We start from the raw sequence: 22,561 nt of genomic DNA, 5'->3' as shown, positions 1-22,561 counted from the left end.
AATACAGATGCATTATATTTTAACATTCAAAATCAAAGAAAAGCAAGGCAGCAATTCAAACACCATCATGAAGCTAATTCAGGAAAAAAAATAGGAGACATCCTACTCTGGGGTATTTTCAGGCTTTGCTAACTTGCTTTAGCCGAGAAAAAAAAAAAAGTTGGATTTTCAGAAATAGTGAAACTATAAAAGCCACTACTTCAGAAGAGGCTAGGATTTTTTGCAGAGCTCAGGCAGAGATACCTTCAGCAAAACATTAACTGCCTGCAAATAGTGTTTGCTAACTGCATCCTGAGACACTCCAGGGACCTGTAGTCAGAGAAGCTGAGCAACTGGTTGCTCAGTAACATGAAGATGATACTGTTCAGGGTGCTTGAACACAGCAATAATTAGTAATGGGAGTAAGAATTTGGTGCACTGGTTTCTAAAATAAGCTTGGTCAAGCCTAAAGAATGAACTAGAGTTATTAGTTTCCTTTCAGGTGAACATCAAAAGGAGGGAGGTTTCCCCTTCAGAGGTTGTCCTGTTGCAGGCTCAGAATCACCTTTAAATGCAATCCAGTAAGTTGTCATTCTTCAGGCAAAAAAAAACCAGATCTCATCCTTCCTACCAAACAGGCAAAACTAGTGTTGCTTGCAATCATGACTCAATTTAAACACTGGTAACCTTGACAGGATGGAAGACTGGCCACAGGGATCCTGCCTGAGTCCTCAGCCAGATATGAAATCAATATTATTCATTCAGTCTGTGTGTTCTATCCATATCTCGTGATGTATTGGCAGTAAGTGTTCTACACATGCTGTAACAGGAAGTAATGAAGTTGTTGAACTACCACATGATGAACCCACTCAAGCAACTGACGACTTCAGACACTGTATGAATTACATCAGTAATGGCAAATTACAGCATGAGATCAGAAAGAAGCCAATTTGCTGAGGAGGAGATTCTGCCTAACCCTGTAAATCCTTCTACTACTCTGCTCCAAACTAACAGGTCAGCTTAAAGCTCTGCTACAGTTTGTCACAACACTTGACTTTGATTTTGTACTTATGTTGTACAGCTACAGCTGAGAATGTATTGCAGCACTAACGTTTCACTGCCCTGCTGACCAGCTCTCATTTAGAAGTTCTGCATGCCATGTAGAACAATGCTGATTTCTGACAACCCTGGGTTTATACTCCTCCTTACATATCTGCTGTTGCTAAAGGAGTTTTCACTTGGAGCAAGTCCTGTGTTGTGGAACTCAACTGCCTTAGTCATAAAAATCCAAGAGATACTGACTGACTCAGTTTCACAGTTTCAGCTGAACTGCCAAAAAAGAAAAAAGGGCATTTTTTATATGGTGTACATGAGTATGATGAAGTGCAGGGCACTACTGAATAGGTGCCTCATTTGGTCTCCATACTAAATATTAGTTTGCAAAATTATCAGAAGCTTTATACCAAATTGTAATTGTGTCCATTGTACTGAAGAAATTTAATGTAAAGCAATAAATATTTCAGATTCCAACAGACAAATCTGGATGTTTTACCCCAGTTCACAACCAAGCCCCACAAAGCAGCCACTTACTCACTCCCTCACCAGCAGGATTAGGGAGAGAATCAGAAGGGTAGACGCTAAAAAGCTCAGGCGTTGAGATAAAGACAGTTTAATAGGGAAAGTAAAAGCTGTGCACACAAGGAAAAAAAGCCTGAAAGGAAAAAAAGCCTGAAAGCACTGCTGCACAAGGGCAGGCAGGTGTTCAGCCATCTCCAGGAGAGCAGGGCCCCATAACACCTAACAGTTACTCAGGAAGACAAACAGCATCACTCCGAACATCCTCCCCTTTCTCCTTCTTCCCTCCACTTTATATACTGAGCATATCGTCTGGGATATCCCTTTGGTCATTTTGGACAGGATACACCTGTCATGGCTGTGTCTTCTCCTAATGCACCCCCAACTTCTTTGCCAGTGTGGCAGCACACCTTGGCTCTGCCAAAACATAAGATCTAAGCCAAAACCAGCACAATGATCCAATATTACTAAAATGGAATAGAAACTGTTTTCAGGTATGGAAGTATTCCAGTCTCATGCCTAAATTACTTCAAAGCCAGCACATATTTAGTGATGAACTTACTTGTGTTACACATTTATTGATTAGGATCTTGCAAAGGGAAAACCAACTTCAGTGAGAGCTCAGAAGTCTCAAAGCTGTGTTTTCTGGTTCAAGGTGCAGTGATAAGGTTAATGTTTAACATGGTGGTCCTATGTGTAAGATGTTTTGTTATTTAAACTCAAATTCTTTCCTTTGAAACTGAGAGCAAATTACTGAGACAATAACAAATTCATAACATGAGACACCTAATTCAAGAATTCCCATACTTCTTCCCCAAAATCATATATTGCATTTTTTACTTCGTATTTTTTCATGACTAAATTTTATCAGATGACAATAATTATTTGAGTTTATCCAGTTTAAAGAGAGGGACAGCATAATATACCTCAAGACAAGCTGAAAATTTACAGTGTCTGGCGGTGTATACAGTAACAGTCACTTCCTCATCAAATAATGAACATTTTTACTAAAGCACATATTTGAACTTTAACTTTCAAATGTTTCTTCATTCTACCAGTATTAGAGCTTCACTCTTGATTACTAGAGCTTAGAAACTTAGAACAAAACCAGAATAATTTTGAACTGCCTTCCAAGTTCACTTTGCCTTCTAAATAAGTATTTGACATTTTCTCAATGCCTTTTCACATATTCCTGCACTGATATTTTGAATAAAAAGGAGGCTAGAAAGAGGTGTGTGGGTTTGGTTTAATTGTCTGAAGCACTTCTGCGCATTTTTAGTTGAAGGTTCAGCTTCAATCGTATCTGCTGCGGCACCTGTATTAAATTTCAGTTTACGGACATAAGAGACAAGTGTAACATCCATCAGAAACGTGAGAACAATTTCCATCTTTCTCTTTTTTTATTTAACCACATAAGTACATGTCAACAGTTGGCATAAACTTCATAAAAATACAGTACCTTTTTGTGCCGAAACACTAGTCACAATGTTTATATAAAGATTTTTTTTCCTGCTTCCTTGAATTCAATTAACATTTTAAAAAGTGACTTTCCAAAAGCCCTTTCTTTGTGAGTTTCCTTATAGAAATTTTTCCAAAAGCTATTCTGTAAAAGTTAAAAAGCTAATGCATTTTCAGCCATTCTCCCTCACCCTTTCAATAAAACAGATTTTAAAAAAATAAGAAGTTTTACAATACTGATCAGCTGTTATACTACTACTTTATCACAGGTTCCCATTTAATTGATACTGTTATAGGCGTGATGGATGGTATCCCTATAGCACCTAGAATTGCTAGATGCTATTAGGGCTAAAAAGATCAGTCATACCAATAGACTGATGTCTGAACAAAAAAAAAAAACAACTAAGTCAAAACAAATCCAAAACATGAATGATATACAGCAAAACATCAGACTTTAGAAGTCTTATACTGTAGAATCACAATTACTGTGATACTTCCCAATGGCAATAAACATACAAAAATTCTACCAAGTCAGGTAAACGACTAAAGGGTGTCCTTGCACTGGGTATCTTCGAAAGTGAATTCTCTATCTAATTATAATATTGGTGTGACACCAAGATGACAGAAAAACTGCAGAACCAGTCTAATAATGTTGAAGCAATTACACCCACACGACTGACTACACCCATATCACAACTGGGGCTTAATTTTTCTTTAATGCTGATGATAAAGTCCAGGGAGGATCTAATATATGGGGAAAGAAAACAGGGAATACATTTTGAAAGTAATTTCTTATCAAGTTAGGCGCTGAAGGTCTAGTTAAGGCAGTGAAGGATTTATTTTATTATCTTTCTAAGGCTATGACAGATTTTTCCTGAATAAAGCATTTTCCCTTAAAAATTTCATGTATATTATGCCAGCTTATTGTGAATGCATAACAACGCTAAAAACCCTTGGACACTGAGAAGCTAAACTATTGCTTACTGCAAATATTACCCTTATTAGTCTTCTTTTTTAATATCAATAGGATTCCAGGAACATGCACCAAAAGAAATGAAGTTTCAAGTCCGCCTACAAACTTTTCCATAGCTACTTTTAACTCTTTTTGGATCAGTGTTAAATAAAATGTGCAAACATATAATCATTTGCATAGCAAATCTCAAGGGACTGACCCTGAAATAGAAATTCAAACTGTTAGGTTTAAGATATTTCTATAATCAGAATTCACTTAAAATGGTAAAAAATAAAATACACATTTTTCCATTTTAAGTCTAGTAGAAAAGGTATTTCTGACTTAGAATTCTTACAGTTAATAGTTTAAAGATTTGAAAGACCGATGCTTCATTGCATTGAAATGTTATTCCTTTGGAATCTTCAAGACTCTGTAATTGCTATTTTCAAATACTGTGATGAAATACGGCCTGGAATTCTTGCTCATAAGGGTACATAAAGGAATTTTTCCCCTATTGGCAGGATCTTCGACATCCCAAATTTCAGGCATACTGCAACCAGGCCTAGAAAACATATGAATATAAAAAGAGAAATGAAGAAATGCCATAAAAAACCCCAAACATTTAGCTTGCTGAACTCAGTTTTATAGTGCCCCATGAACACTTGATTGTGATATATATATTTTTTTAAGTCTGTCTTTATACTAGACATTATCAGATTACAAAATCAGTAAACACAGTAGTAATTTAAAAATAATATTGAGAATGTGTAAAATGGATCTGCTTTTGCAGTTGTGTAATCATTAAATAATTAATTTGGAGCAGAAAGCATATAAACCAACACAAATTATACCATATACATTACCAGAGACCCTTAAGTCTTATAAAATGGGGGGGTGATATTCACATTCCTAACATTTCTAAAGAAAATTCAGGAAATAAAACACCTTAAAAAGGTACTTCTTGCTTTTTATTAAGGACCATAGCCAACATAAATTCCCTGGACACTTGTCTTTCAAAGTTAGAATTACTGAAAATTTTCTAATTTTAACAAAGATAGAGCAAAGAAACAGAACATATACATTTAATTTTATTCTAAATGAAAAGAAAATAAAATCAAAAATCCAAATTAATTGTGTTCTGGAGGGCAGAAAGAGAAATCAACAGGGGGACAAAAAGGAAAAAGCATAGCTCTTTCTGAAGGACAGCTTAAATGTGACAAAATTTTTAGTGACTAGTGGTCATAATATTTTGGTACTCCACCTATGTTTTACTCTGCACCTTTTATTCGTACCAGGCTTTCATTATACATACATATCTGTTCTTACCACTACAGAACGATGACTTGCTTCCTTAGTGAATCTCTTCACACATACAACACAGCTTTTCAGGTGCACATCAAGAACACAAGGTTGTTAATATGAGTAAAGCCAATTATCATAGAATCGGCCGGGTTGGAAAGGACCTGTGAGATCATCAAGTCCAACCCTTGATCCAACACCACTGTGGTTACTAGACCATGGCACTACGTGCCAGACTCAGCCTCATCTTAAACCTCCCCTGGCAGAGCTTAAGACCTCTTGTCTTACTGACAGCTGCCTGGGAGAAGAGACCAACCCCCACCTGGCTACAACCTCCTGTCGGGTAGTTGTAGAGAGTGATGAGGTCTCCCCTGAGCCTCCTCTTCTCCAGGCTAAACAGCCCCAGCTCCCTCAGCCTCTCCTCATAGGACTTGTGTTCGAGTCCCTTCCCCAGCCTTGTTGCTCTTCCCTGGACCTGCTCCAGCACCTCAATATCCTTCCTGAACTGAGGGGCCCAGAACTGGACACAGTACTCCAGGTGTGGCCTCACCAGCGCTGAGTACAGGGGAAGAATCACTGCCCTGGACCTGTTGGCCACACTGTTTCTGATAAAGGCCAGGTATCTAGATGCTGGACAAAAATGTATTTTTGACACTTTTAATAAATAAAGTACAGACCAACATTTCAAAACTACCACTTGGTATGAATCTTACACTACATTTTTGAGCGGCGTGTCATTCTTGTGAGAAAGAGGGAGACTACTCACTTTTTTCTGCTTACACATAATGACTCTTCAAGAATGTAGTAATTCACTCCTAGTTCCATCAATTCTCTTTTTACTTCATTTGCAGGTTTTCGACTGTACATGGAATACACTACTTTAGTTCTGGCCCTTCAAAAAGAATAATACAAAAGTTAGCTAGCAATCTAGCATGAGAATGTAAGCTTTAACTTTAGACTGGAGAGGAAGGCTTTTTTATTTCACAAGATAACTATGCTAAAAAAAAGTTTACATTAATAGTACTATTTGCTTAAACGTGATTATTTCTTCACAAATCTAATGATTCCAAGCACAATGTTTACAGCCCTTTGATTTTTCTGTAGCAGGAGACAACTTAGTAACAACAGCCATGGTTACTGTGAACAGAAAGCGTGAAGATGTCAAAGCAATGCATTCATTATATAATACTGAAGGCCAGAAACAACCTTGCTTGGACTGTAGGTGATCAGAAGGAATCATTCGCCGAGCCCCTCTGCAGAAGGTCACACTCACTGCCCTTTTTCAGACTTTATTAAATGCAGAGTGCAAGACCTGATGTTCACCTGTGCTGATCAAGCAAAATCAGCACTTGAACACCATGATCCTGTTTTGGAACTAGATGACCTTTAAGGTCCCTTCCAGCCCAGGCCATTCTATATCACCCAGTAATATTCTCCTTTGAATGTGCAAAGCATGACATTGTTAACTCACATTCATTTTCTGATACCGTACTGCCGGTACTTTATTTTCTCCAGACATTCCCTGTCCCATATTTTTGTAGCTAGAATAAAATAGGATATTTCAATTGGAAGGGACATACATCAATCATCTAGTCCAACTGCTTGACCAATTCAGGGCAGACCAAAAGGTAAAGCGAGTTAATGCCAACAGAGGACTAAGGACATAAGGCACATAAAATTAATCCCTGCCCTTTCTCTTTTATCCCTCTCTATCTTGCTGTTTTCTTGTTGTGTGTTGGGGTTTTTTAACCAGTTTTACCAAATTAACAAAAAATGATGCTACAATATTAAATTTATTAGAATAAGTTTTTAACCTTTTCCGATAAATCAATTCAGTTTAGCAAAATATCTTGATTTTGAAAATAACAGAGTAGAAAACTTAGTAATTCCATTATAAAATTTCAGTTTCAACTACTCTTAGTATTTCAATAATCAACAAATGATCACAAAACAAATGACAGCCAGTCACAGAGAGCTAATAGAAATAACTAAACTAGCTATCTTGAGAAAAAAATCAAACCTGTCTACAATATCAGGAGTAACTAGAATGAAGAAAGGACATAACAGTACACATTAAATTCAATTCCATAATTTAATTCCAATTTTTTTGTATATAAGTTTGAAGCCATATCTTTCCCTACAGTATATCCCTTCAGATGAACATAAATCCTGAAGAAGTAATGTGTAACTTTTCAATCTGACTAAAACAGCAAACCAAGTTCTATGGGGTTTTAACAAATTTTACAATACAACATGATGCCATTCCTAGAGTATACTGCAAACATTAAGAGAATTAATAGCAAATACAAATAAACCCTCAACTGCAAAATTTACCTTAAACCTGCATCTTCATAGTGAGGATGATTTACAATAGGACGCAGTGTAGACAATTTAACACTTGCCATTGTAGGCATTGCTCCAGCAAACACTGCATCTGAAATGCACAACGAAAGGCATGTTTGACATGAAGAATTGAACAGCAAAAGTAGAGAAACAGTTCAAATATCTAAACAGTAATCCTCTAGGAAAAACATGAAGAGAGTTTTTAGAAGGCCTGACACGGCACCAACAGGAGATGCACAAAATCTGTTTTCTTTTTAACCTTGAATTCAACATGAACCATTAGATAACTCAGCATCTAAGAATGAAGATTTAATGCATCTTATTTTTCTTGAATGGGTAGAATAACAGTTATTACGACAACACACTTTGTCACTTCTTATGCTAGTGTTAAATGGGCAATAAAATGTCAGTCCACTTTGGCTTGAACGTATTTTACCTTGTTTCCAGCCAGTTTTCTGACACTTTTACTTATTTTAGGAAAAGAAGTGGTGCAACCACAACACAGACACATTTTTAATTCTCTTCTAGCAAAATGGTGATCATGGACCCACATACAGGACCAGTGTCATTTAAGTAAAAACCTATTTTAATTGGACTTGGCAAAGAGGCTTTTGTTGAAATACTACACATCACTGGCTAGAACCTCCAGACCAGTAGCCTGGAGTCTAACAAAGCAAGCTTTCAGTGCTTTTCTCATTTGAAGTAGCTTTTATACAGACAAGTATACATGACTTGGCTTTAGGCCTGTCCCAAGGCAAAGCCACAAACTGTAGCAATACCTATGCAGTCATTCATGACAAGTTCTATGGTTCAATCTCACAGTAAATGGGGAACATCCTACGCTATTAAACAGTTTACCTTGTCTGGTATTGACTTTTATCCACTCCAAAAGTTCTTCTTGTGGCAAATTGCTAAATTCTCCCATGATGTTCCACTGAGTTTGAAGGTTTGCAGATCCCTCTATTGCCATCAATGCTAAAATAGCAAAGACCAACGTTTTGGGCTGGATTTTATAGAAGAGCCATCCAAATAACTGAAATGCAAGAATCGATTAATTCCTAGACAACAATTCTGTAATGTTGTATGCAGAACAATTCATTTTTTTTCTCTATGAGGAACCTAATATATATTACAGTATGAAACATCTCTGCTTAATTATTCATCTTTGTTCAACTTAGAGAAGAAAAGGTTCTAATCGCAGGTTTCTAATACCTAAAATGTAGTTGTAGAGAAGACGGGACTTTACTCCCTTCACGAAGATGCACTTATTTTATCCTTTTTCCTTCATTAAAAATCTTTCTTTAAAATGTGTTACAAACTGGATTACTTTCCAGTGAAAATCAACATTAGGTCACTTTTTCCTCACAAAGCATTCCAGACAATGAAAATATTTTTTATTAAAAAAATTATTATTTTTATTATTCATCAGCTGCCACAAGATGATGGTAATGGAAAGTACAAGGATTCATGCAATGAGCTGTAAGTACACAACATATCAAATTCCTTTTCCATGCGCACAATAATAATCTTTAGCCTCCAAATAAATGAGTTATACTAATACCACTGCAGGTAAACTTTTGTTGTCTTCTAGATGAAAGGACAGTGTTGATCTCAATTACAATAAGATAACTGCCTCTGTTAAATTTCCTTAATTTTTTCTTGCATCTGTAAAACCAAATTGTAGCTTTTTAACATATACTTTGTTCAAACATCTAAAACTTTATCTAATGATAAGTGTACCAAGTGTTAATCAATCATTTGGTCACAAGTCCCATCTTCCCCTTCTCATCTCCCTCCATTGCAGCAATTCTGACTCAGTATTGCACATACAGTCAGATTTCTCAACCTCAAGAAACTATTTCTGCTCAGCAGCCAGTAGGACAGAAAAAGCTCATTAAAAACCACTTGATATTTTCCTAATCCTACAAAAACAACCAAAATGAAACAAAAAAAAAAACCCACATCAAAAAAGGGTTTCCTTATTGCTTGCTTAAGTCTTAGAAGTGGTCTGCTCAATTGTAGCTGAACAGCCTCATGGGCCAGTACTTCTCTATCATGCTGAAGCCAGTCCTGTATCACCTGGCAGATTACCAGCCTCTCCCTACTAAAGAAAGCATACACCAGTCAGAGCAGAAAAAAAATCCAGCTTGTCTTCTATAGGTATCAATCAGCACCAACCTAGGGGACATGCTCAACAGGCAAAAGAATCTTCATTGATAACAAGACAAGGGAATTGATTTTATTTTTACTTACACTGTTCACCTAAAGTTAGGTACTCTTCAACATAGGTATGTACTTCTCCTAAGGCCCAAGCCAGGGCCAGGATATTCCCAAGCTGTATTATATGTGGCAGCTGGTCATTTATCACTTTCTGCACAGAATAACTGTCCGAACCACAGTGATCTGAAGCCCTTCCCTAGCATTCATGACCTATTTCTTTCAAACCAACTATGCTTCCACAATGCTGCAAAGAAGGAAGAAAATGCCAATGAACCTAAGTCACCTAGTCCACCAGGGGCAGCTCCTAGAACAGGAAATCTTCTGCAACAGCAGCTTCCTGAGAATCTTACTCTCACTCTACAACCATCGGTAACAGCAGAACAACCAAAGTGCCAAAATGCAGTTGGCAGTAGAAGAAAAAAAAAATATTGAGTAAATACTCTGAACCTATCTTCCCTTTCAATATTTACATAGTAATGACGTGGCATCCTCTAAGATACAACACACAACGATTACCAAAAGCACCAGCTTTCATTAACCGGCCTGATGACTTTAGTTGCAGTGCTAAAAAAACGATTCAGAAAGAATTACTGAAATGCTACTACTCAGGTGCTTTAAAAACAAAAAGATCACTATGTGGCCAAAAATAGCAGCACACATTTTATTATTTTTTAATTCTCAGAAGGCTGAGGTGCCTTTTCCCGTGGCACAAAACACAGAAATACTTTTAGTTCTGAACTTCACTAGAAAATTCTACTGTTACTACCACTATCACCACCACCACAACCAGGGCAGAAAAGCCCATCAATTTTCTTCTAGAAAATACACAGTTAAAACAAGAACTAAGAACAAATTAACTTTGGGCAGAACTAATTTATACTGTAATTGTTATCTAGAAATCGTACGTTAAAAGAAAACAGATTTTTTTTTTTTTGCTTTTCTGACTTTTGAAAAGAAACTTCATTTCAAATTACTTAGAAACACCTCATGAAAGTTCATTTGGAGAAATCTAACCAGTGTAACTGCTATTACTTAAATAACCAGACCACCTAAGAGGTTGCCAGTATTTCAAGAACAACTAAGAACTGGAAAACCGAACACCTGTGAACCTTACGGAACAGCAAGTATGGAGAGCAAAATTACTCAAGACTCAAGTCCCAATACTCAGTTACAAGGTGGCTAAACAAAGTTACTTTTTGAAGAAGTTCTGACAATTTTTTAGCATTTTATATTTTAACTGTACAGACTGATGTGATGTTGGCCAAATAAAACAGGCATTAAGAAAGTGATGAGCACAACGCTTAAGCAGACTGATACTGTGTAACCCGTCCAGTATTATAAAGAACTGTCTTTCCCTTAAAGAACCTGCAGGCAAACAATTCAGTTTTCTGGGAAACAATCATTTGTTCAGCTGGCATAATTATGGGATAGCTTTCTCCTCTTTGCATAATTCTGTCTCATTAACGCATCTTCCCGTTGTTTGACACAGGCATCAGCTGTTTCACAGACAGTAACTGCCTTCATCATACAACCCTAATTCACCTTTAGGACACTTTCTAAAAAATCACTGCATAGTGGAGGGTGACAGAGACCTCTGAAGATCCAGCCCTGCTGCTCAGGCAGGGTCACCCAGAGCCAGGTGCCCAAGTCCATGCCCAGACAGCTTTTGAGTATCTCCATTGTTTTGGGATTCATTCATTCATACAAAATTCTCCTTGAAGTCGGGGTCCGATTGAAAAATATGAAACCCAGTTTGCATGTGCATTAAAAATCCAAACAGGTAGTTATTTACACTATTTTTTCATTTTCCCAGTAATCAAGCACTGGCTGGTAATAATCCCCAAAGGGCTGATTATACCAGCAAGATACAGCAGCTCTCTGACCACACCTCTTCCCCTGGAAAATTTCTACACTGGCGCAAAAGGCAGTATGTTTGTAGCAGAGCAAGTTGGAATTCCATGGTTGCCTGGAATTAATGGTTCTCACGTTCTTAGCAGAGCTGAGCTGAAAGTGTGTACCACAGAGTGAGGACTTGTCAGGCGGCCCGTAACACACTTCCTTTTCAAAACTAAAAACTTGTCCTGATTGCAAGCAGACTTTTCCAGAGTACATGCCTTCTCCTTCACTACCGAGAACAAGAGAGCAGATGCTTCAGTGTTTCTAAAGCATGATGCTGCTGCTCATCTGCATGTCTAGTGTACCAGAAGAAGAGTCCTTCCTCCAGAAATAATATGTGTGTAATGTATTACATTACAGCTGATTAAAGTAGCCTCTGCTTCTACTGTTAAACTTGACTGGTAGATCATCCAAATATTTGCAGGCATCATCTTATGAACACAGAATACTGAAATTGTGTTCTTATAGCTCTGCAAAATGGCTGCTAAAAACATGCTGCCTTGGTGAAAATCAGGCACCCACACTAATACAGTCATACCTGGAAAGGTGAATGGTATTGTGGAGAGAAGACTAACACAGGTAAATAACAGGCACATGTTAACTTTGCAAGTGCTTAATCACCCTCACAGTGAAAAAGTTCCCAGATGTTTAGAGGGAACCACCTGCGTTTCACTGTGTGCCCACTGCCTCTCATCCCGTCACTGGCCAACACTTGAAAGAGTCAGCCATTCCCCCCAGTTTTGTATCATCAGCAAACTTGCTGAGGGTACTCTCTGCCCCATCATCCAGACCATTAACAAAGACATTGGACAGTCTGGACGCAGTACTGACCCCTTGGGTAAATTGCTAGTTACTGGCCTTCAAGCAGACCATGCACCACTGATCACCACTCTATGGGCTCAGCCATTCAGACAGTTTTCTATCTGCCTCCCTCTCTGCTTCCCAGACAAAAGACTACTTACCCTACTTTTGCTGCAAGTGCAAGCCTTCTAAAACAGCTATTTAAATATAGATTGAAAATCTAGTAACATTTCATGTTATAGATGATTTCAAACTAGAAAGATTAAATCCGAGTTAGATATATGGCTTTTGATTTTTAAGACTGAAATGTTTTCAATGTGCGAGACTTCAAACAAGACTTCTGGAAAGAAATAACAGACAAAAATATGCAAGGCAATAAGCTCTGAAGAGCTGTGAAAACACAGTGTGAACAAAGTCAAACACTGGATAAAATTAATGGTCAATAAAAACTTGCAATGGCATAGAGGTGTGTAAATGCAGTAAAATCTAGTATATGTCTCCCTATGTTCAAGCTGAATATACAGAATGTTAACTCATATAATAATGCAATTGGACAAGTTGCATAAAACACAACATTTACTTTATTTGGGAAGAAGTAAGAATGGAACTATTTTTTGACAGGTAATATAATCTGCTTTATTTTTAACTGCTACCCTCAGATTCAGCAATTACATGCAGAGAAATCTGCTTTAGGACAAACACCTTTGTAATACTCTAAGTACTGAGATAGCTACAGGATAAAAGAGATCTTACCTGTTTTGAACACACCAAGGAAGCCATAACACATAGATGTGGTGTCAAAAACAGTTTTAGTCTCATGATTAAAATTGCTAGGACACTGTATGCCAACAGCTGCAATGCATGGAATACCAGCTGAAAGGAAAAAAAAACCCACAAGACAGGAGCATAATATTTCATACTTTTCATTTCTGTCTTAAACACACAACTTCATTTTCAATACAGCCTAAATTATGAGCTTGTCTGAAAGTACAAATCAAAGTAAAGATCTTCATATTTCAGATAGTAATAATGACTTTCTCTTATCTTTTTTCTAAAGTGTATCCAGTATGCTAAGGAATGGAACAACAGGAAGGTAAACACTAACAATAAAATCAAAAGGAGCTGGAGAAATGGCTAGCTATTAAAAAAAATCCTTAAACAACAGGCATATGTAAAATTTCTTGTATAACCTCTTTACAGAAGTTAAGAGACCCTGCTGTTTAATGTCCAGAATACCCAAGTATGGAATGAAAGTAGCAAATAAAATCATCCTTGATAATCACACAGTTACAGGCAGCTTGCTCCAGTATTCTCAGAAAACATTAAAAAGTATCAGACATCACTCACCACTACTGACATTGAATTTACGTTACCTGTCAAAGTGCTGTGGTAAATCATAGAGCCATTTTTTCAATCAGTGCTTTTACCTAAGTGATTGCTTATCACAGAATCATTTAGGTTGGAAAAGATCTCTAGGAAAAAGTCCAACCATTAATCTAACACTACAAAGTCCATCACTAAGCTATGTCTCTCAGTGCCACATCGACATGTCTTTAAATACCTCCAGGGATGGTGACTCAACTCCTTCCCTGGGCAGCCTGCCTCCAATGCTTGACAACCCTTATGGTGAAGAAATTTTTCCTAATATCCAATCTAAAATTCCTCTAAGGCAACTTGACAGACATTTACCAGCTCTCTGGGCCACCTGTTCCAATGTTTCACCACTCACTTTGTAAGAAACTTCTTCCTTATATCTAGTCGAAATCTACTTGATTTCAGTTTTAAGTCATTATCCCTTGTCCGATCACAACAGGCCCTGCTAAAAAGTTTGTTCCCATCTTTCTTATAGGTCCTCTTTAAGCACAGAAAGGCCCCAATAAGGTCTCCCTGGAGTCGAGTCTTCTCCAGGCTGAACAACCTCAATTCTCTCAGCCTGCCTTCATAGAACAGCTGTTCCATCCCTGACTGTTTTTGTGGACCTCCTCTGACAGGTCCATGTTTTTCCAGTGCTGAGGGCTCCAGAGCAGGATACAGTACATCGTTTTGCATAACTTTACTAAAAAGAACCACGTGTAGTATCATATTCATTATGGCACATTTCAAAACAGAATTTTAACATTATCTATCATGTCAAAGCCCAGCAAAGGAAGCAATCTCCTTCTCAGTCTATATGGAGAAAACTGAAGATCCAGCCTAATTTCAGTGTCTTTTTGTACTGCTATAGCAAAAGGCCAAGACTCCCCTCTTGCAGTCACTCCCATTAGCCAGTATATTTTTTTGTTCAACATTCCAGAATTATTCTGGTGACGTAACAGACGCAATTTAAGGTGAGTGAATAAAAGGTGTGAATACTTAGCTTCAAATAAAGCATGTCTATCAGCATCACACCATTACAACCTGCATTTCAATATTGACTGTTTGCATTAACATACAAGTAAAAAAATTGTGTAGAAAAAGAATCTTACCTCACCATGGTTAAAACGTTCTTCTCTGAAAAAAAAAAATCCAAACCCCACATTATTTATGTATTACAGAAGGAAGCACTGGTTTTATTTCAAAATCATCATAGTGGCATTAGACACAACTAATCCAGTAAGCATGAGTCAATGTCTGCACAGAATTTTTTTTCACTCTGTGAAAGTCTTAAATACACTGCAAATTAGTAACTATCGTCCTCAATCCTGGTATCTATTTGGAAATATGAATATTAATTTTTAGTATTTTTTTTAATTCCATTAATTATAGAACAGCTTATTTAGAAAATGAAACTTCAGTAATGTAAAAAAAAAAAATCACGGAATTGTTAGGGTTTGAAGGGACCTCTGGAGATCATTCAGCCCAATGCCCCTGCCAAGGCACGGTCACCTCAAGCAGGCGACACAGGAATGTGTCCAGGTGGGTTTTGAATGACTCCAGAGATGGAGACTTCATGCCCGCCCTGGGCAGCCTGTTCCAGTACTCTGCCACCCTCAACAGAAAGAAGTTCTTCCTCTACTGAGGTGAAACTTGTCTTTTCATTTACAGCCATTACTCCTTGTCCTGTCACTGGGCACCACCGAAAAGAAGCAGAACACTGGTACCAAAAGAAGAGTCAGTCAGGCACTACATATACTGATCTTGGATTGTCAGACAAATACAAATGTGAAAAGAGTCAAAATCTTGTACACTTGTTGTTCTCCAAAAACATCTGTGAATATAGGATGCTGAATCCTGCTCACATCTGTTGACATTGTGGTGATGTCCAGTAGACTACAGATAGCAGAGATCACTGAAATGATTAATGGTATTTTACAAAATAACGGGGAGCAGAAAGACATGCCAGGGAAATGACGACACTCAGTTGGACAAACTTATTTTTCTTTAGCACTGCATCAACAAGTGATGTCAAACAGCTCTGACAGGTAGAGTATGTCTTAGATATTCAGATAATAAAATGAATACAGTTAGGATCCCTTCCTAAGGATTAAACTCACGTATCTTTATAATCTGGGAAAAAATAATGGGGAGAAAAGAATTTGCATTCACTATTTATAGTAAAAAAGCAAAAAGATACATAAATATTGGTTTAGGAATAGAGCAGAAAAGTAAATTATTAAATAGAAAATCTAGGCTTAAATAGGTTAACATGTCTAAAACAAGTTCAGCAGCTAACCTTAGGTTTAGATACCATATAAAAATACCACATATAGTACATCCAAGCCACTCAGTTACTGCACTATATATAACTCATCCTTCAGAAAGGACCAACATACTGTAGAATTCTGAATTACGTAGCATATAGCAAATCAAATGAACTTTCCACAGAAAATTTAGTTTTACATTAAAAAAAGAAGGCAATACTTACCTTTCATATTGGCCTGTCTGAGATAAGGACCACATAATAGATTTAATTGCCTGAAGAAAACATGAGCAAACAAAAAATATGAATAAACTTTCAAAAGCATTCCAAAGCATTTTCAACATTTGCTAAATTAAACTACACCTTGGTAATCTCATTTTGAGAAAATGCTAAGATAAAAGACATGCAATGTTTTTGCTAAAACTTCTTTTTGAGGATGTTTAATTAGCCAGGCAGTTAGCAGTTATCCCATCTGTTCCTGTGTAAACTGTAAGTTGTTTTTATGCAAATTATACATAATCAAATTTACAAAACCAGTTATAAACTCCAGTTATAGTATTCATCAGCTAGGTGACAGAAATATTTTTAGCACTTAACATCAGAGCAAATCTTACCACTGACTCAGGACTGAAGCTTTGCAAAAATCTTCATACAGAGAACAAAGAATTTGAAGTAAATGTTTTTGAAAACCTGTAATTTATCTAACTGTACTGGGTTTATGTGGCAAGGTTTGGTAGCAGGGGGCCTGCAGGGGCAGCTTCTGTGAAAAGAGACCAGGGGCTGCCCCCATGTCAGACAGAGCCAGTTCCAGAGAGCTTCAAACCAGATCTTATCACTGGCCAAAGCTGAACCCATCAGTGACACTGGTGGGGCCTCTACTGATAACATGTTTAAGAAAAGGTAACTATGCAGAAGGTTTAAGAGAGGGCAGTGAGAAAAACGGGAGAGAAACAACCCTGAAGCCACTGAGGTCAGTGAAGGAGGGAGAAGAGATGCTCTAGGTGCCACAAGATTCCCTTGCAGCTTTGGAGAAGACCATGGTGATGTAGGCTTTTTCCCCTACAGCCCATGAAGGACTACAGTGGAGCAATAGATATTCACCTGTAGCCTGTGGAGAACTCCATGCCAGAGCAGTTGGACATGCCCTGAAGGATGCTGAAATTCATGGAGAACCCACAAGAGAGCAAATTCCTAGCAGGAGCTGCAGCTCATGGAGAAGAGACGACAAAAGAGTAGGTTTTCTGGCAGAAGCTGCAACCTGTGGGGGATCCACGCTGGAGCAGTCTGTTCCTGAAGACTGCGCCCCATGGAAAGGACCTATGATAGGCCAGTTCTTAAAAGACCTGCAGCCTATGGAAGGGACCCATTAAGCCAGGAGATGAGGGGAAGGTGTCTTTAGTTTTGCTTTTGTTTCTCATAATCCTACTCTATTTTTCATCCCCAACAAATTGATCTTCCTCAATTCAAGTCTGTTTTACTCATGACAGGAAATCAGAGAGTGATCCCCCTACCCTTATCTTGACCCATGAGATTTTTCAACTCTTCTTTCCCCTTGTCATAATGAGGACAGGGAAGGGGAGAATGGTTTAGTGGGCACCTAGCAGCCAGCCAAGGTTAACCCACCACACTAACTTCTTCCCATCTCAAAATAGTCATCTCTTTAAAAAAGCTGACAACTAAATTCCAGGTAAAGGTGGTTCACTACATTAATCACTTACCCTTTTGATGATTACCCCAAAAACCACCAGGACAACTGGTAATAGGAGAGTCTTTGTGTATCTTACTGGAGTCTAAAATGGAAATTAACTGCATTAATTGCTTTCCATTAATCTATAATTACTTCAGTGGTCATTTAAAAGGAAATAATACAAAGAGTTCTTCCTTGAGTAAAATGTAAATGTAAACTCTACCCAGCAATCGTAATACTGGGGTCATCACTAAATTATTTCTAATTCTTTGGCAAGCCACTCAAAGCCTAGAAGTAGATTGTATCTCATCTGAATTTGAGTACTATCGGTTGAGTAATCTAAAAACATTCTAAATGCATACCTAGATACTGATGAACTAAAAAACATCTGCTAATGCCATATTATGAAGTTTCAGTGCTGTTCTGTAGTCTAAATCTACGACATAAGGCCTTTGCAGCTCTCTGTATATTTTCCATATAATCAAAACCAATCACTGAGAGCCACATAAACTCTGAAGTTTGCAGAACTGTAACCTTTCATTTATCCCTGAGCAAGGACTTCTTTCATTCAAGCAAGCATATTTCTTAGATCCAAAATCAAAACAGTGTTTTTAGTTCACTTAAATGCAATAAAAGCAGTTAAATTTAGCTTTAGCTCATTAATTTCTCTTTTCACAAGTACGCCCTTGAACTTATGATGGCAGTAGGAGGTGATAGTTCTTAGATGTTTTAAGTTACAAACAAAGATAAAACAAGAAGCTCCCCTTTCCATAATGATATATTTTGACCAAATTACCTCTTTTTCCATGAAGTCAAACTCGGCAGCACAGGTATACATTAATGTATCAAAATCCTTGTAGCCAATAAATTTAGATTTCAATATATTTCCTATATGAGCCTGGTACAGGAAAAAAATGCAAACTGTAGTAAGCAAAACTGTCCTGTTTTCCACAGCAAAGTAGTTTAAATGTAAATTAGAACAGAAGTTTATGCATTTACAATATTGTCATAAGAGTTCCAAAAATCTACTTCCAGTGTATTAAATGACATCTTTGACTGTAACACAGATTGGATGGTGTCAAATAAAAAGCAGAAAACAGTAGAAAAAGAGGTATTATCATTGTGATTGGATTCAAGAAGCATATAGTTTTATATAGTCATATTTTAAAATATGAGCTTCCCATCTTTTACCTCTTGATAGACATCTGTAGACAAGTTTTTAACAACAGAACAAAGCGGCTGAAGTAAAGCAAGACAACCTTGTTACAACAGTCATTTCAAAACTGTCCCAAAAATTAGCTTCAGAGAAGAGTGAGCTAAGAAACTGAGTAAATAAAAGGTGTAGGTAGAAGATGTACAAAATAAACAAAGGTCTACAAATCCACATTTAAAAACAAATGCGGAATATTTACTAACTCAAAAGTAAAGACATTTGTCTTTTCACAAACTTCAGTAATAACATCTCAAAGTGATAACACATAATGAAAGAGAAAGCAAATATACAATCTCTCTCCCATTTCTGCAAAACAAATACTGGAATTTCATGGAAGTTTATCAATAACATGTCAAACTCAAAATACTAAGAATTATAAAATTTTTGGAAGACACCAACCAGATACTCCAATAAGAGAACTTACATCGTCAGCTACTCCAAGTACAAAAGAAGTCAGGTATTTCAAGGTGACTGTCCCAAATAACCAGGCACATCCTTCAATGACCTTAAAAATGTATTTGGAACGAAATAAACATTTCTTGAACTTTTAAAGAAATCTTTTATTTTTTTAAAAGGCTTATTAAATTTAGCTACTACTTACAAATTCTCCTATGTTATCACCCATAAGTGCAGTAATTTCTAACCAATGACACCTCCCAGATTTCAGTACACTGGGGTGTTTAAAGTTTCTGTATTTTCTGTTACAGCTGAAATAATTTTGTGCAGCTGATTTACACTACAGCTGCACACAACATCATCACAGAGGAGGCACCAAAGTTAACTTTAAACAGGGGCTGCCAGTTCCATCTGTTTTGCACACTGTTCCACACTGTTCCACCAGTGTGTAAGGATTATTTTCCAACAAGAGCCAGTTCATATTATCGGGTTGTGCTACTCTGGTTCAAATCTTTGGAGGAATTAGCTGATTTATAGCACCATTTAAAGATAATCTCGAGTTAGAACTTGAAGGAAATATGAACAAAATATCTACAGTTATTACTTTTAGTTACGTATCAAGTTTATCCCTGTGGCAGAAAGATTAAATTCTTGGCAGTGACACTTAATCTATTTAATTCTTTATAGAACTGGATCAACTGAATAGGAAAACCTGTCTCAGTATCTTGTATTTGGGACTCACAGCAGATGCTTTCAGAGAGAATTCAACAAAATACAAACTGATCTTCGCCCTTATGTAACCAGGCCAGGGTTTTTATGTGATGATGGGTTGCATTCAATCATCTCATTTAATGGTTCCTAAGAAACCTAAACACCTAGGAGGTATCCTAATCCTTTTCTGAATGCCTCTATTTTTTTTTTTTTTGCTTCCATAGTAACTTTTCTCTTCCTTATAAGCTTATTGCTACTAGCATGAGGGGCACTAAAAAAAAAAAAAACCAAACTATAATTATGTCGTACTTCTATTCACTGGCTTTGTAATATTTACCTTTATTTTACAAGATGTAGAATTTTAACCTATTTTAAAATCTCAGCTATTTAGTGAATCTACATTAATAATTATCTTCATACTCTACTTAAATCTGATGGTAGTAGATCTTGGGGGAAGGCATTCTAGTTTGTTAATTTTTTTTTTTTTAAACTAAGACACATTGCCTGAGACTGCATGCAATATGTATGATGTTACATATGAATTTCCAAAATAAAAGAACTAATTCTGCTTTCACTATAGTTCCCTCTCCGTGACTTCCATCATGTATTTTCCTTTTTGATGCCTGCTCAGTAATGAATTGATGTATTCAGAGAACTTTCCATAAAAATACCAAGATTTCTCTGCTGAGTGGCAAGACCTTATTTAGGATCAATTATTTTATATACACATTTACAGTGGTGGTGGTGGCCTTCTTTTGAAAACTTACCCTTTAATCCCACCCTTTGTTTCTTACCTTCTAACATTCACACCTTACCCCATGAGTTTAATTTCTTTTATAGTTCCAGTTAGATAACTTCTCCAAAAGGTTTCTGAAATCCAAATGCATTGCATTCACCCACACACCCTTAACTACATCCTTCAGAGAAGTCAAACACATTTGTGAAGCATGACTTTCTTCCACAGAGGCTGCATTGGATCTCTCTCATTATGCTGCACGTACATACAGCTTAGCAACTTCACCACTGCACATGTTTTTATTCTTTTAGAAAAAACAGATTTATTAGTCTACCATTGCACAAATGCCTTGGATCTCCTTTTTAAGAAGCTGACATGGGATATGTCTATACTGATTGTTCTTGGTACCACAGCTAACTACATTGGCAGGCATGTATATATGAACTGCAGTTTGCTATAAATATTTTAATTCCTTTCTATTCTAATTCTAATTGTACAAATTCCATCCAGGTTTCCTAACAAGTTACCCTTCATTTAATAAGAATGCCTGTCTTAAGTCAATCATAGTCTAGGTAGGCTCCCATTTCAGATGTTTTTACAAGTTGATGTTACATCTTAAGCAGCAAGTCACTTCTACATAACAGTTTTAGGAGTGTCCCCTGTTTGGACATGACTTCTACTACCCTCAAACCCCACCCACACACCCTACAGTGTTTTATTCCAACGTGCTTTCTTATGTAATTTTAAGATGTTTGCTGTCATTATAAAAACATGTTTTAAAAATTATATAGGACACATTTTAGTGAACATCTAAAGCAGTACCTTAATCTCCATTTCTGCAAGGACTGTTAGACTTTTATTTGCCTTTTCTAAATTGACCTTTATTTTAAAGGGGTTTCCATACAGATCTTAGGTTTTGTGAACAAGTTAAGTTTTTAATTTAAAATTAAATGTGTTGTCATTCAAAGGCTATTTCAGTTTTCTGACATAAATGTATGCTTCTGCCCTTTTAGGATTAATTGCTGAGAACATGACCAATCTATTAAAGACAGTTAAGATATATTCCTTGTTTTTCCATTATTAAAAACTAAGTTATTTCTGTATTTCACTAAACCAAAGAAAAGTCTTAGTTTTTTCTCTAAAATTCAAAATATATGAAGTTCCTTACCCAGACATAGACTTCCCTTCTGCGGCTTTTCAAGATTTTTGGACTCCAAACAAGAATTCTCTAATAAAAAATGAATGCACATTTTCAGGTAACATAGTAACAATAAGAAATTTTAGTACCCTGGATGAGGTACCAGAATAAAAACTCTTACTACAGTTTATATACAATTAATGGAAGACTACTTTTTTCCTTAACAAGTAAGGAGATTCTGTATTATACAGTTCTAAGCATCTTTAAATCAAAGCCAGTGGGAAACTGAATTATGTCTGCTTCGTGAATGACAAGAAACATCTGAAGCAATAAATAAATTACTGGGAGCCTAATACAAACAATTTTCAAGTAAGGCATCAGAATATGGAGGGTGGTAGGAGTTACTCATATTTTTCTGTTTCACATTATGTTCCTCTATTTATGACACAAGGAAGACTCATTTTAAGCTAATTTGATGAACAATGCAATTAAAAGCTTCCACAAACCCAGTCCATATGTGAGACTGAGGCCACTATAA

The 22,561-nt window shown here is 36.8% G+C and overlaps 1 protein-coding gene across 1 annotated transcript in view; it reads right to left on the bottom strand.

The window, feature by feature from the left end:
- Window positions 1-2,935: 2,935 nt before the first annotated feature.
- Window positions 2,936-22,561, bottom strand: part of DPY19L1 (dpy-19 like C-mannosyltransferase 1) — a 45,209-nt gene continuing 25,583 nt past the window's right edge. The window contains exons 13-23 of the mRNA XM_032699227.1: window positions 22,054-22,113; window positions 19,467-19,547; window positions 18,626-18,727; window positions 17,861-17,932; window positions 16,368-16,417; window positions 14,989-15,013; window positions 13,277-13,396; window positions 8,465-8,639; window positions 7,598-7,697; window positions 6,030-6,155; window positions 2,936-4,526 (exon numbers count right to left, since the gene is read on the bottom strand). Of these exons, the coding sequence (XP_032555118.1) occupies window positions 4,370-4,526; window positions 6,030-6,155; window positions 7,598-7,697; window positions 8,465-8,639; window positions 13,277-13,396; window positions 14,989-15,013; window positions 16,368-16,417; window positions 17,861-17,932; window positions 18,626-18,727; window positions 19,467-19,547; window positions 22,054-22,113 (1,068 nt within the window). The 3' untranslated portion in view covers window positions 2,936-4,369. The remainder of the gene's footprint in view (window positions 4,527-6,029; window positions 6,156-7,597; window positions 7,698-8,464; window positions 8,640-13,276; window positions 13,397-14,988; window positions 15,014-16,367; window positions 16,418-17,860; window positions 17,933-18,625; window positions 18,728-19,466; window positions 19,548-22,053; window positions 22,114-22,561) is intronic.

Source organism: Chiroxiphia lanceolata, chromosome 1 (genome assembly GCF_009829145.1).
Source record: "Chiroxiphia lanceolata isolate bChiLan1 chromosome 1, bChiLan1.pri, whole genome shotgun sequence".
Lineage (NCBI taxonomy): Eukaryota > Metazoa > Chordata > Aves > Passeriformes > Pipridae > Chiroxiphia > Chiroxiphia lanceolata.
The sequence above is the reverse complement of the archived record's forward strand: the minus strand, read 5'-3'. Positions and strand labels throughout refer to the sequence as shown.